The sequence below is a fragment of the Elgaria multicarinata genome, chromosome 7 (assembly GCF_023053635.1).
Source record: "Elgaria multicarinata webbii isolate HBS135686 ecotype San Diego chromosome 7, rElgMul1.1.pri, whole genome shotgun sequence".
NCBI classification, from domain to species: domain Eukaryota; kingdom Metazoa; phylum Chordata; class Lepidosauria; order Squamata; family Anguidae; genus Elgaria; species Elgaria multicarinata.
The window spans coordinates 73589327-73602512 of NC_086177.1; the positions used below are offsets into that span (position 1 = coordinate 73589327).

General features: G+C 39.2%; 1 protein-coding gene across 1 annotated transcript in view; it reads left to right on the forward strand.

The window, feature by feature from the left end:
- Positions 1-13186, forward strand: part of C7H8orf34 (chromosome 7 C8orf34 homolog) — a 113550-nt gene that overhangs the window by 46876 nt on the left and 53488 nt on the right. The window contains exon 9 of the mRNA XM_063130818.1: positions 7963-8098. Coding sequence (XP_062986888.1) covers positions 7963-8098 — 136 coding nt within the window. The remainder of the gene's footprint in view (positions 1-7962; positions 8099-13186) is intronic.

The window sequence follows — 13186 nt, forward strand, 5'->3', positions numbered from 1 at the left end:
TTTATTGGTCCTACAATAAACACATATTCAGTACTCTTCTGCTCTAAAAAGTCTCAATCCTGTGAGCACTTACTTAGAAATCCCATTGAACTCAATAGGACTTGTGTAAAAATGCATTGAATTGTACTGCACATTAGCTGCTTTCTCCTGGCAGCGTCCATGGAGATAAGGCTAATTAGAAAAAGAACCTATTATACTGAAGAGCCCGAGGGAATAGGGAACGGCAAAGCTGTAGCATAACCAGATATTCAAGAATTCACATAAATATGAGTGCTAAATTAGTACATTCAGTATTTAAATGAGATGATTAGATTAACAGGCCTTTACTGCTGAAAAAGTATATTTTCAGTAGTAAAGTACGGCTGAAATCTACAATAGTCTGATTTTTGACTTACTGATTTATTCTTCATGAACTATAAACTGCCGTGTTACATACAAATAGGACATGAATATTTCCATCATCACATAGAGGAAAACCACCAGCTCCAAACAGCACCAAATTAATCTGGTGAACGTACTTACCACACTCAGTGTTGGAAAAAGCTTCCCCTTCTGAATTGCTGCTATAGGCATCTGTTACAGACACACGAGTGGTAATAATAATACCAAATTAGACTGGCAGCCACATAGGAATGTAAAGCAACAGAAAAGAGCATGCCCCCTTTAAGGTTGCAGCCAGTGTCCCAGTGGAAGGTGGAGCTCCTGAGGGACCTGAGTTGAATGGCCTACTTCAAACCTCAGTTGTTGCTAGTCCCTTGCTGGAACAACAGCTTCTTTCATGAGGAACTGCCCCAGTCTAGCAGCAATGTCAGAGTGCTGTCCAAGGTGCTATTAGTCTCTGCTTTGCTGTGCTTTATTTACTGCGCATAACTGGTGACCGAATATGACCCTTCATTTGCCAGTTGTAGCTTCTTCTCAGTGTCCTTGAGCGCCTGACTGATTATCTGCTTCCCACAGGCCCAACCTCAACCTGATCATATCTAGAGTTTCCCTCTTTTTTGACCCTGAGGGGCTATGGGAGGAGGGGGAAATTCTAAGGAGACTATGAGGAGGGGGAAAAAGGCAAAACTTGTGAAGAAAGCATTTGAGGAAATGTTGAAGAGAGAAAGATGGAAACAGAAGACAGGGGTGCTGAGGCAAGCCCAGGAAAGAACAGCAACAGCATTCTGCTCTTCTTCCAGCTACCGTCAACAGTGGCTCTATAAACAACTGTTAGTGACAGGTCTAATACAGCTACTAATGTGTCTTGGACTGCTCAGCTAGAGGCAGATCTTAAGAAATAACCTATATAGGTGGGCCATATAAATATTCAATAAACAAAAAACCTATCGTTTACAAAACAACGTTAAGGCTGTTATGTCCCATGGTCAGGAATGCTGGGACAGCAGGATGGGGAACGCTGTTCTATATCCTTACCAAATACAGGTGCTGCACAATATTTTTTTCTCACACACATCTCGCATAGAGCAGCACGATTGATAACAGAAGGGGCACTATTTCTTGGAGATGTAGAACCAGAGCAAGGGCTGGCATTTTCAACTTTTGGTCAATACTCTGCCCTTCAAAGAACCAATGTCCCCCCCCCCCTTAAAATGTGTTCATACAAAATATACTGTTCACTCCCCACAATCCCTCCACAATACATCATCTCATCAGAGTGACAGAGGAACAGAAAAGGATTAGTTTGGTTGTCTTGAACTCCTTTCAATTGAAATCAGTTTGCAATCCTATACCACTTGGGAGGAAACTCTAGTAAACTCAGCGGCACTGAGTTCTGAGAAGACATGTATAGGATCCAAATGTAAAACAACCTTCTCCAGCCTGGTGCTCTCCAGATGTGTTGCACTGCAACTTCCATGTTATGGTGAGGACAAAAAACATTTTCTTCAATAGTTTTAAAATAATCCTTACACATGAATCTATTAGGTGTTATCTCTGTCATTGATCTGACAATGCTGAGCACGTAAGAAAAATCCTCTGTGGTCACAGCATTCGCAGCATTCCTGATCATTGTCCATGCTGACAGAGACTTTTATGAGTTGAACTTCAAAACATCTTGTGATCTCCATTCTGCCTGCCCTTGCTCTAGAACAGCATTCCCCAATCAGTTTTCCACCACCCCACAGTCACCTCTGCATATAATAGCCTGCTTCCCTCCGGATGTTTGAGAGTATAAGTCGCTGCATTCCTGACCATGGGACATACTGACTTGCAATGATGGGAGTTGTAGTCCAACACCTTTGGAGGGCACAAGGTGGGGAAGGGCTGCTCTAAACAAAAAAAAGAGAAGTAGGTTGCTCAAAGTTGTTCGTCATCAGTTTTCCACAACCCCACAGTCACCTCTACATATAATAGCCTGCTTCCATCCTGATGTTTGAGAGTATAAGTCGCTGCATTCCTGACCATGGGACATACTGACTTGCAATGATGGGAGTTGTAGTCCAACACCTTTGGAGGGCACAAGGTAGGGAAGGGCTGCTCTAAACAAAAAAAGAGAAGTAGGTGGCTCAAAGTTGTTCGTCATCAGTTTTCCACAACCCTAGTCACCTCTGCATATCCTATTCTCCATCCTGTCCTTATGGTTTATCTGCTTTGGGAGAATGAGAATTTCACTGGTACTCCCATGTTTCCCTGTAATTGGACTCCATTCCCCGCTTAGAGGCTTGTTTTGAATTGTTTAATTATTTGGATGTTTGTTTCGGGTCAGCATCTCTCTCCACATCCTCCACTATATAAAGCCATATCCAGGGCTGGGAAGAAGGCGGGGGCAGTGGGGTGAGTTGGCATGGGCTTACAATTTTGAGAGGGCCTACTCCGAGTCCCCCTGGGCAAAGTTGCTTGATTTTCCTGTTGATGATGAATTTGCCCAAAGAATAGCATGTAAAGCATTTCTGAATGTGAAAAGTGATGTCTTATATACATCTTGAATAAAAGTGCTTTCCATTACCATTTTTTATAAATCATTCTAGTTCATATGTATTTAGAACTGATTAAAAATACTTAATGAGCAGTTTGAAATGGGGCCTACATTTCCCATCTGGCCTGGGCCTACTACCAGCGGCCCTGGCCATATCCCATGACTTCTACCACCCCTCAGGGTTGCTGATAGGAAAAGTGGGGTTACATATGACTGGGATAGCCTTCCATTCAATCTCTTAAAATTCCTTCTCTAAGCCTGCAGATCCTTTGCTAGACCATTACTGCCTCTCCCGTTCTGAGCCTTTTGCTACCTTTGGCTGCCCACCCCATTCAGATATGCCTTCCAATTCTTCTATCAAGCCCTGTCTGTCAGCTTTGTCCTTCCTGTCTTAATAGATGGCCAGCCTGTATGTTATGACTGTCATAAAGAGCCTGCTTTAAATCACTCCACAAGTGTTACCACGTTGATTTATTAAGTACCAACAATAGCAGGTGCTATACAGAATATAAAATTGAGATAATATGGTGATTACCAAGTTGGCTTACAATCCAGAGGCTGTATTCTCTAATGGAGTGTGACAACAAAGGGTAAATTTCTTCCAAACAAGTGAGAGAAAATATCCTCATTTCCCCATGCCCCATGCTTGGCACATTGCAGATGTTTTTCTAACTCCACAATGAATGGTGCAAACCTGGTGGCTATAAATCACATAAGACAATCTGCTGCCACTTCTGAAAAATCTTACTGAAGCAGAAGCTTTATGAAATGAATGGGGCTTGTGCCAGTGTAGCACTTTTGAAAATCATTTTTTTAATAAGACAGAATCTGTAACAGCACTGGAAACAGAGTGTTCACTTACCATAATGGGAATTTTGGCTGCAGAGTTCTGATATATTTACATTTCCAAAGTAAGTCCTATTTCCAAATGCTTATGAAGGCTGCATTTGGGATCAATCACTGCAAACAAATGGAGCCCATTTTCCATAATATTGCAGTGATGGATGTTAGACAGAAAATGCCTTTAATATTCTCGACTTAGAATAATTCCTAGTAGTTCAGTTTTGTGACAGTGAAGTTTTACTGGGATAATTCACATTATTTGATGAGGCAAAATCCAGGGATGGTTCAATGTGCTTAAGATTCTTTGCGTGGGGGGAATTGGGTGGTACTTCACTATTCACCTAAGTACCTTTATATGCTTACCATTTCTGAGATATGTACTCCTCTTGTCTCTGTCTCTATTTGGCCTACAAACTGAATGTCAATTATTGGAAATTAAAAGCTTTACAGGGGTTTTTCATGCCTACCTTAATATTTCCAGAAGACAATGGGTAAAGAAACTTGCTGGTTGGAGTTCGTTCAGACCATGTAAAGTCTGTCTGTCTGTCTGTCTGTCTGTCTCTCTCTCTCTCTCTCTCTCTCACAGCTAGTGACCTATATATCAATATATAAAAGCTCTGTGTCCTTTAAAAATGTTAAGAGCAGTTAGCAGCTTCTGTTCCATGTTATGTTCCTCGCCACATAGAAATAGATCCTCTGCGACATTGCTTGCCTTGGAGCCTCTGTGGGTCTAAAACAGTGGCAGAAAATGCAGGAGCCTGTATTGGGGAGGGGAGAGTTGCAATGCAGTCAAAAGGGTAATTCAATTCCACCTCCCTTCTGTCTTTAAAGGGCCAATAGCTCGTTAAGGCAGAAGAGAAACAGCACCACCTTTCCCAGCTGGTTTTGCCTTTCCTGTTTCTGCCAGCCCTCATGGCCAGGGTGCAATGGCTAGTTGTCACTGCCTTGAAGTGAGCAGTTTGGACACTGTAGTGTTGCTTTTTGGAGAAACCAACATATGGAAAGTATGGGGGGAGGCTTGGCGAGAGCCTAAGTTTATATATAAACCTAAGTTTATATATTCATTGGCTGTAGTTCACAATTCTTATTGTTAGAATTCTTGCACTGAATCAAGTATGTTAATATTATTATAGAATAATGTTTTGATATGGAAGCATTATTTCTAACATTAGGTTGTTACCACTTGAGGGCACTAATGTATTTGTTTTATGCATTCCATACTGTACTGATAAGCAAATTTAAATGTGTGGAACAGGCTAAAAAGTTCTTAATAAAAAATATTTATATGTAAGAGATATAAAGGAACATAGCCAATTAAGTGAAAAGATGGGTTGGAAACTTTTTTAAAAATAAATATCATCTTCCAAATATTGGAAGAATTTTCAAAGTGTATATCTTTGGGTAAAATCACCCATACACATTTCTAACTAGAGATTAGTAATTATCCAGTTGATTATTTTTTTCATTGATTGTTGTTAGTATTTTACCTTTTTATTTTACTTTTCACCAAAAGAAATAAAAGAAACAAAAAGGATCGCAGCAACAACAACAACAACAACGAACAAATAGAGTGCAATTAAACAACATGCAAAATCAAATATACATTATAAAAGTAGCATTTTCATGTGAAAGAAAGAGACAGCAATAAATTTCAATCAATTAACATTTTCATTAATTGCAACTCATGATTTCACTATGTGGGAGCACATTTATACAGTCATGAGCCATAGTAGAATGACAGATGTAGCAAATATATTTGTTAGAGCTGTAAAAATGAAGATGAAAAATCCCCTTTAGTTTTCTGCCTCCTTGGTGCTACTCCAGACTGAACCCTGTAATGTCCAATTATTATATGCTTATCCTGGTTTCTTTTTCTGTTTATATTTTATTTAATTCAGACAGGCAGATCCAATAATAAACAATACTCATCCTAGTTCCTTCATGAAGTTTAATTCATTATATGGATATATCTGCACCTATACTCTTGGGTTATTTTCCTGTAGTTTTGTTCTTCACAATCTGGAACAAACATCTGCATGTATAGTTTACTATCCTTGCTAGTACAAATATGGTTTATATGTCCTTTTGAATTTGCTAAACTTGTTCAATTGCACCCACATGCTCTGTGAGGAATTTGATCCAGTTTTGTCAGAGGGAGAAACTTGATGTGAAGTAGGTTTTGGATTCCAGGCTTATAAATTAGCCATTGTGACATGTATCACTTCCTATAAATCACGATGGTTATCCAGTGCTTAGATCCATGTAAGAAATATGGCCAATTTCTTTGAGGTGAATTTATTGCCTCCACTCCCTGATTTGCACATTAACCTGGCACAACTAGGAACATCCTTAATCTTTATAAATCTAAACACTGTATGCAGTGTCCAGGGGAAAGTATTGTAGGATGGAGAACTGTAAGGAAAGAATCTCTAGTGAACAGCCCAGGTTCCATTAAATACCCAACAGTGTTTACTTTATTCATAAGTAATTTACAGAAGGCATTTCATTATTACAGAATTTACAGAAGGCAAACAAGGGCATAGCATCCAGAACAGGCTCTTCAAACCCAAAGAAACATGCTTATTACCATTCTAGCTAGCTTTTAATACTAATAACATTTAACGGGCACTATAGCTATGTGATAGGGACAGGCATAGATCAGATCATCTAGCTTTCTTTGTTATCTCTCCCTCAGTAATCTAACTGCCTTCCCAACTGACAAGTTCCAACTGTATCACTTTTCCCTCCCCTTCTGGATTCTATTGAGGAGGGGACTTTGTCTTGACAGACAGCTCCTCAGGCCTACCTTTTAGAATCACGTTAGCTTTTGCTAAAAGAAATTAACAAACCAAATTAATACAGTGTCTAGACAAAAATATGCACAGGTAAAACACACACACACACACACTTATATACATACAGATACGCATGCGCACACACAAGATTATGATAATTCTTAGGATGCAAGATTTTACTGCCTTCTTGTACAAATATTAGTAGAAAATTGTGTGGCAGAACTGCTCAGCTAGGTGTACCATATGATTTTTCCATGCTTGTTTTTTACTTATACTGGTTCCCAGTAAAACTTTATGAAAGCAGAGGCCTTTCCCTCTTCTTTTTAAAACTTCATAATGAAAAATATAAAGTTATTTAGGTGTTATATATCCAGTGATACTTTCTTCAGAGGGACATGCTCTCAGAAGAAGAATAACAACAGCATCTCAACAAGAATGCACAAGGTTTTGTGCCCACCTGCGTAGCATTTGGATGTTAAGATGGTGTTGGCTTCAAATATGCTAGTACCAAAAAAATGGATAAAGTGCACCTCAATCCAAACTCTAATTTAATATTATGAAATAATTTACAACAGTCTCTCAATATTGTTCTGTGTCGTGTATTACTGAGCTTAAAACACTTACTTTTAGATTATATGCATTATTTGCTGTAGTTTACAGCTTTTAAAGTGGAAATTGTATGTACTTCCAGCTGATTACATGGCAAATTAGCAAAGCTGGACTACACAAGAAAATTGTTGCATAAATTATGATGTAAAGAAATATGAGTGTGGCATTCAAACCCAGGAGGAAAAATTGATTTAACACATTGATTTAACACATACAAGCTATGTAGCCAAATGTCTAAAAAAAAATCCAGCTACCTCAACAATATACTAAAGGTAATGAATTCAGTAATTCAGTATTTGGGGCTGCAAAGTTGTACAGAGGAAGAAGGAACAACACCATGCTTTTCAATCCTATATTACCTGAATCCAGTATGACCAGAGCATGCTACTCCAATTGTTCCTCACTCCTCTACCTTTCCAGCAACCTTACTGCATTCCCATACAAACTGGTGAACTAGTAGGGGGTGTATAGACCTCTACTTTCAGGGTATCCCCTCCCTAACAGGATGATCTACATGGGAGTGGCAGGCAGGAATTCACCAGCATACCCCCATCTCTTTTTCTAAATGGCTGTATAGTGGTCAAACTTGCAATTCTTCTACATATAAATTGGGACTATTCCATATGTTTATATGACTATGTATTTTATTTAAGAATTTATTTGTTTAAGCAAGTAATTTTGTTGTTTTCCAAATTCTGTATCTGTTTTACTTCTGGAATTTCCCTAACTGTTCTATCATGAATATGTTGTTGCTGATGGAAATATTTTCTTACTGGTATACTTTTATTTATTTTCCAGAGGATCTTGATGATTTAAGAATGGAAGGGGTAACCAGTGTCCTTTCCTCTGGGAGCAAATTTAACCAAACTCGAAGTACACATACAGCTGAACCACAAGCCAAGGTCACATTGAACATTTGTGCAAGGTGTGCCAGGTAAATAAGAGCTAATCATGCTCATAAATATATGTTTGCTTTTTAGTCTTTCAAATCAATATTCTGTTTCCTTACTGAAAATTGTATATTGTAAATTGGAATATATAGCAGTTCCAGCCAGGCATCTAAGGAAAGGGAGAGGATGCATCCTTATATTATATTTGGATAAAGGAACAGTGCTTTCCTGATTGCCTTTTTTTTAAAAAAAATCCCTTGCCTTTTTTTTAAAAATCCCTGTCTTGCATTGCCATTCATCTGAAATTAATTTACGAAACCCAGATTCTGTGCACAGAGAACCACAGTTTCTGGCTTCAGCTTTGATACTGCAGCAGGTGTAGGTAACTTGTGGTCTTCCAGATGTTTTGGCCAACAACTCTAGCCAGCATGACTAATGGTGAGGGATGATGAGAGTTATAGGGCAGATATCTAGAGGGCCACAAGTTGCCTACATCTGCTATAGTATCACTGTTGTTAACACAAGTTGTCTACTCCTGTACTGCAGTTGATCTGGATAGTTGGTCTTTTGTTAAGAGAAGAGGCTATCTTTATGAAAACTAAAATCTTGAGTGGGACTTTCATCACGTCTTAAAACCTGGCAAGTTCAGGAAGTGAAGCTCCAGTTGAACTCTTTGCTAGCCTGAACTCTTTCCTCTTAGCATGGTCTGTTATTGGACATTTTCTACTATCTGCCACTTGACCTGATTTGGGATTGAAACAGGATTGCTGAAGTTACTTTTCCACATTACCCCATTCACATTACCCCATTCATGCTAACAGTGAACCAAATTGTTTCAAGTACTTATAAGTCTTATGTCACAGCCTGGAACTATTTTACAATTTTTTTTTTGCCTCCGAATTTGATTAGTAACCTGCATTTCTGTGGCTTTTCGAAGATGATTCAGGGTATTTATGGCCTCAAAAATGCACCTGTGTAAATGAAGATTTAGTTGCACGGTTGTCTTCTGAGTTTTCATACAGTTGCCTCATAACACTTCATAATCCTATCCCTTTGGAAGGAATGTAATCAATATGAATTCTTTCTGGCTTTGGCAGCTGGAAGTTATTTTTCCATCTATAGCATTAGAGCCAAAAAATGAAGCAGCCAAATCAACTACGAAGAAAATGTCAACTACAAGTCTTTTGATACTTTTTTTTAAAAAAAGCACAAATCCTCATTTTTGAGAAGGGCTTTCAAGTGGCAATACTAGCTAACTCAACCTTCTCTAAGTGGTGCAGATTAGCAAAAACATTATTTTAAGAAAACACACATGCGCACACACACACCAGTTATATCTTCTTTCCTTTTGCTGCTTGCTATTCCAGCATGCCCAGAGAAAGTTAAGTAATTGTAGACAAAGGCAATCTATGGTGATATCAAGCTAAAATTGGGTGTTCTCCACTCTGTTTTAAAGCTGCCTCTTCTTGAAAGCTGCCTATTTGGAGATGATTGAATAACACTTCTAGAAATACCCCATAACCTTAATTGTAAAATCATGGTGTGGTACTGTTATTGGTAGAGAAATCTTTTTCACCATTTAAGATTTAAACCCCATAATATGAATAAAGCTTTGCTTCTACATCATTGATTTGTAGCTGCTGCAGCTGCTGCTTATGCAGCTTTTGACTACACTGAAAGACTATAGTATCAGTCTTACTAAATTGGAAGGAACAAAATGCTAAACACCGTCTACCCAAGCAACCAAACCTGACTGTTCCCACTTGACAGAACTGTTCATATGTTAAAATCTGAGCCATGTCTATCCTTGGTTGTTGTTTCACAATTTGTAGCAAATACATTCTGGAAGAGGTGAGGTTTTATCCTTTTACATTGCTTGGAATACGGCAACTTGTAGTGCAACCCACACCATCAATTAGGGTTAGCAAATGGGATCTTGCTATGCTACAAAGCTTTCCTTAGATCAGACAGGTAGCAGATGTGGGTACATTTTCTTCATGATCTTCCTGTTGTTCCCTGATAACAAGGCCATGCACATTCTGTATGATGAAAATATTAGGTGGCAATTGCTAGATAAATCTCCTAGATTGTTTTGTGTTCTTTCTGTCCTGTAATCACTGGCTTTTCATGAGTAATGCTGTGTCCTGCGATCCAGTTACTGGCAGGAGCTCAATACTACCAGCCTCTTTATGTCATCACATGACATAATTAGAGATGAGGGACATCTGTTGAAAAAGATTTATCAACAAAGGAACTAGGCGTTACTCATAAAAGTCATAATATAAGAGCCTAAATGAGGCTGTTTTCATATGTCATGACTTGAGAATACACTATCGCTGATAAAAGTAGGGAAGATTTCTTTTTTGTGGTGGTGAAGGGAGTATTTACTAACCGATTAGGCAAATGATACTAAGTTTAAAATACATTGAAATAGATATGAATTACTACAAGGAGCAAAGCTATGTACAAGTTCTCCACTCCACCCGAAACATCCAATAATCACTTTGTTGTTGGATCTTTAAGAACATAAGAAGAGCCATGCGGGATCAGACAGGTCCAGCTAGAACAGCACTCTGTTCACACAGTGGCCAACCAGGGACCCACAAGCAGGACATAGTGCATCAGCACTCTCCCAGCCATGTTCCCCAGCAAAAGGCATATATATATGCTTACTGCCTCTGATACAGCAGGTCCTTAACTTGGAAATGGCTGCCAAAGCTGCTAGATGTTAGTCCCTCACAGGAGAGGGCTTCTTCTGGTGACAGGCATAACAGGCACTGGGGGAGCAAAGGTGTTTGCTAAGTCTTCCCCAGTCTTCAGATCTTCCAACTGCTTTCTGCTGCTGAATATCTGGGCCACAACAACTTTCAGAGGAAATACCCTCACATGCCAAAACAGCCAGATGTTCTTGCTATATATTTTCAAGTAGAAGGCAATTTTGAATAGTACAAGGCAGATGGGTTTCCATAGGGAATTTGGACTTGTATCCTTGCTGTTAAGTAGCAACATTTAAATGCCTTTCTTATGGGCTCGCACCAAGTAAGAAACTCTTTTGTTTGTAGACATGCAGGATTCATGTTTTCGTCTTACAATCAGCATGAAAAAGGTATTTCATATAATTTGAAAGTAATGGAATTCCTGAGATCACACAATGCCAACAAATTATATGATATGAATAAAAGTATCACATGAATTTTGTATGCCAGCGTTTGTTCATTAGCTCTGTAAATATTTAGACCTGGAACTAGATCAATTAAGAGCATAAAATTAATACTACAACATGTCATGGAAATGAGACATATCCAGTCATCACAACATTCTTGTGATAACTAGTGTGCTACTTTCCTTGCAAACTTTGTAACAGCACTTCTTAATACATCTATAGTTACTTTGACTTTTACTTTATAATTACCATCACTTGCATCTTCACATCATAATAAAATGGCTAAAAGTCACACAGATTTTATTGGAAGACTTCTGGTGATATGAAAATGTGGAGGAATTAATCATGGAATCATAGAATAGTAGAGTTGGAAGGGGTCTATAAGGCCATCGAGTCCAACCCCTTGCTCAATGCAGGCATCCACCCTAATGATTTGAATGGATTATGAAGTGAAAGAAAGAAAGGACCTCTCCTACAAAAAATGTCCCATTTAATTTAGCTGGACATACTTCTGAGTAAGCAAGCACAGAATTGGTCTTTGAGGTCTCAGTCCTATGTGTATATATTGGGTTTAAGTCTCATCAAATTTAGTGGATGCATTTCTAAGAACCATGATTGCGGTAGATTATAAAGCTGCACCATAAAGCACATTGTTAAACATATTTAAGTCCTTTTGGTTTCACTAGTACTGTTTGTTGAATTGTGCCTAAATGAAAAATGTGTACAATAATCCAAGAACTACTATCGTTTTGAATCCCATGCTGCTAAATCAATTTCATGGTGAACTCCCTGTGAATTTCCCCTTTAGAAAGAAATGGCTGTCTCATTATTTCCAAAATCCTAGCTTTGTCATGGGAAACAAACAACATAAGGCAGGAGATTTATGTTACAGCTTAACCAAAATCTCATGGGGCATAGAATTTCCCTAGTTGACCACATTTTCCCACTGAGTAAATCCAGAAACAACACTTGGGAGGAAAAAGGCTGATGTGATAATCAAAACATTCCCTGTTACAAAGGGGTTATAGTGTCTGAAACAAAGAATTGCTCTCTGCGTAAGGAAAAGGAGGACTAACTGCAGTCTTAATTGTCCTTTTGTTGCATAATCTATGTAGACATTGAATAGTCCTACTAAGTTCATCTTAAAGTTGTTTTAGGCCTTTAAAGGGCAAACATATGCAAGTGTTTCCTCTTTACTTTAACGGATGCAATTATTGCTAAGATAAACATCCAAATTTCCCTTTTGCCTACTTTTGTGAAGAAAGAATAAAAAAATATGTTCACTTGAATCTTCAATATTCTTTTTTTTTATTTTATGATTTTACAAGCACAGCTACTCATGAGTAAGCCCCACTCACATTAGGACAGCTTAATAGTAACCAGCAATATGGAATTGCAGCCTAATGCACTAATAATTGTTAAAATACCATTGTACAAAGTTGTATTATGTTCTTTGTAGATAAAATCACATCTATATGTATAAAACGCTTGGGTATGCAGGTATGTTTCCGTGAAGATTCCAGCGTTGCTAAGCAACCATGGCCCCGGCCCACACTGTTACAGCTCAGCAACTCAAACGCAGGTGGGGAGTGGTGGGGGAAGGGAGGAATGACAGTTGGGACTCTAAAACACAGCGGCCAATCAGCGACCGAGCTGAGGCAGGCAAAACAAACAAAAAAACCACCCTCCCCCACCCCGCCGCATCGCGTGCCCTCGTGCTCTTTTCCCGCCCTCTTTGCACTTGAGCTGGGAGCGGCTCTCCAGCCTTCTCCTCAGCGAGCGAGTGAGTGCCCGGGTGGGCGGGGCGAGTCACCCTCGTCGCTCCCTCACTCGGGCTGCCCTCCATCGCCCGCTGACCGCATTCTGGCCTTCCTTACCACATATACCCCCCCCATAAAGACAATGGTGCTCGGCCTCTGCCTGCCGCCGCCTTTCAAACGCACGCCAGGCTCGGGCACACGCCTCCCGC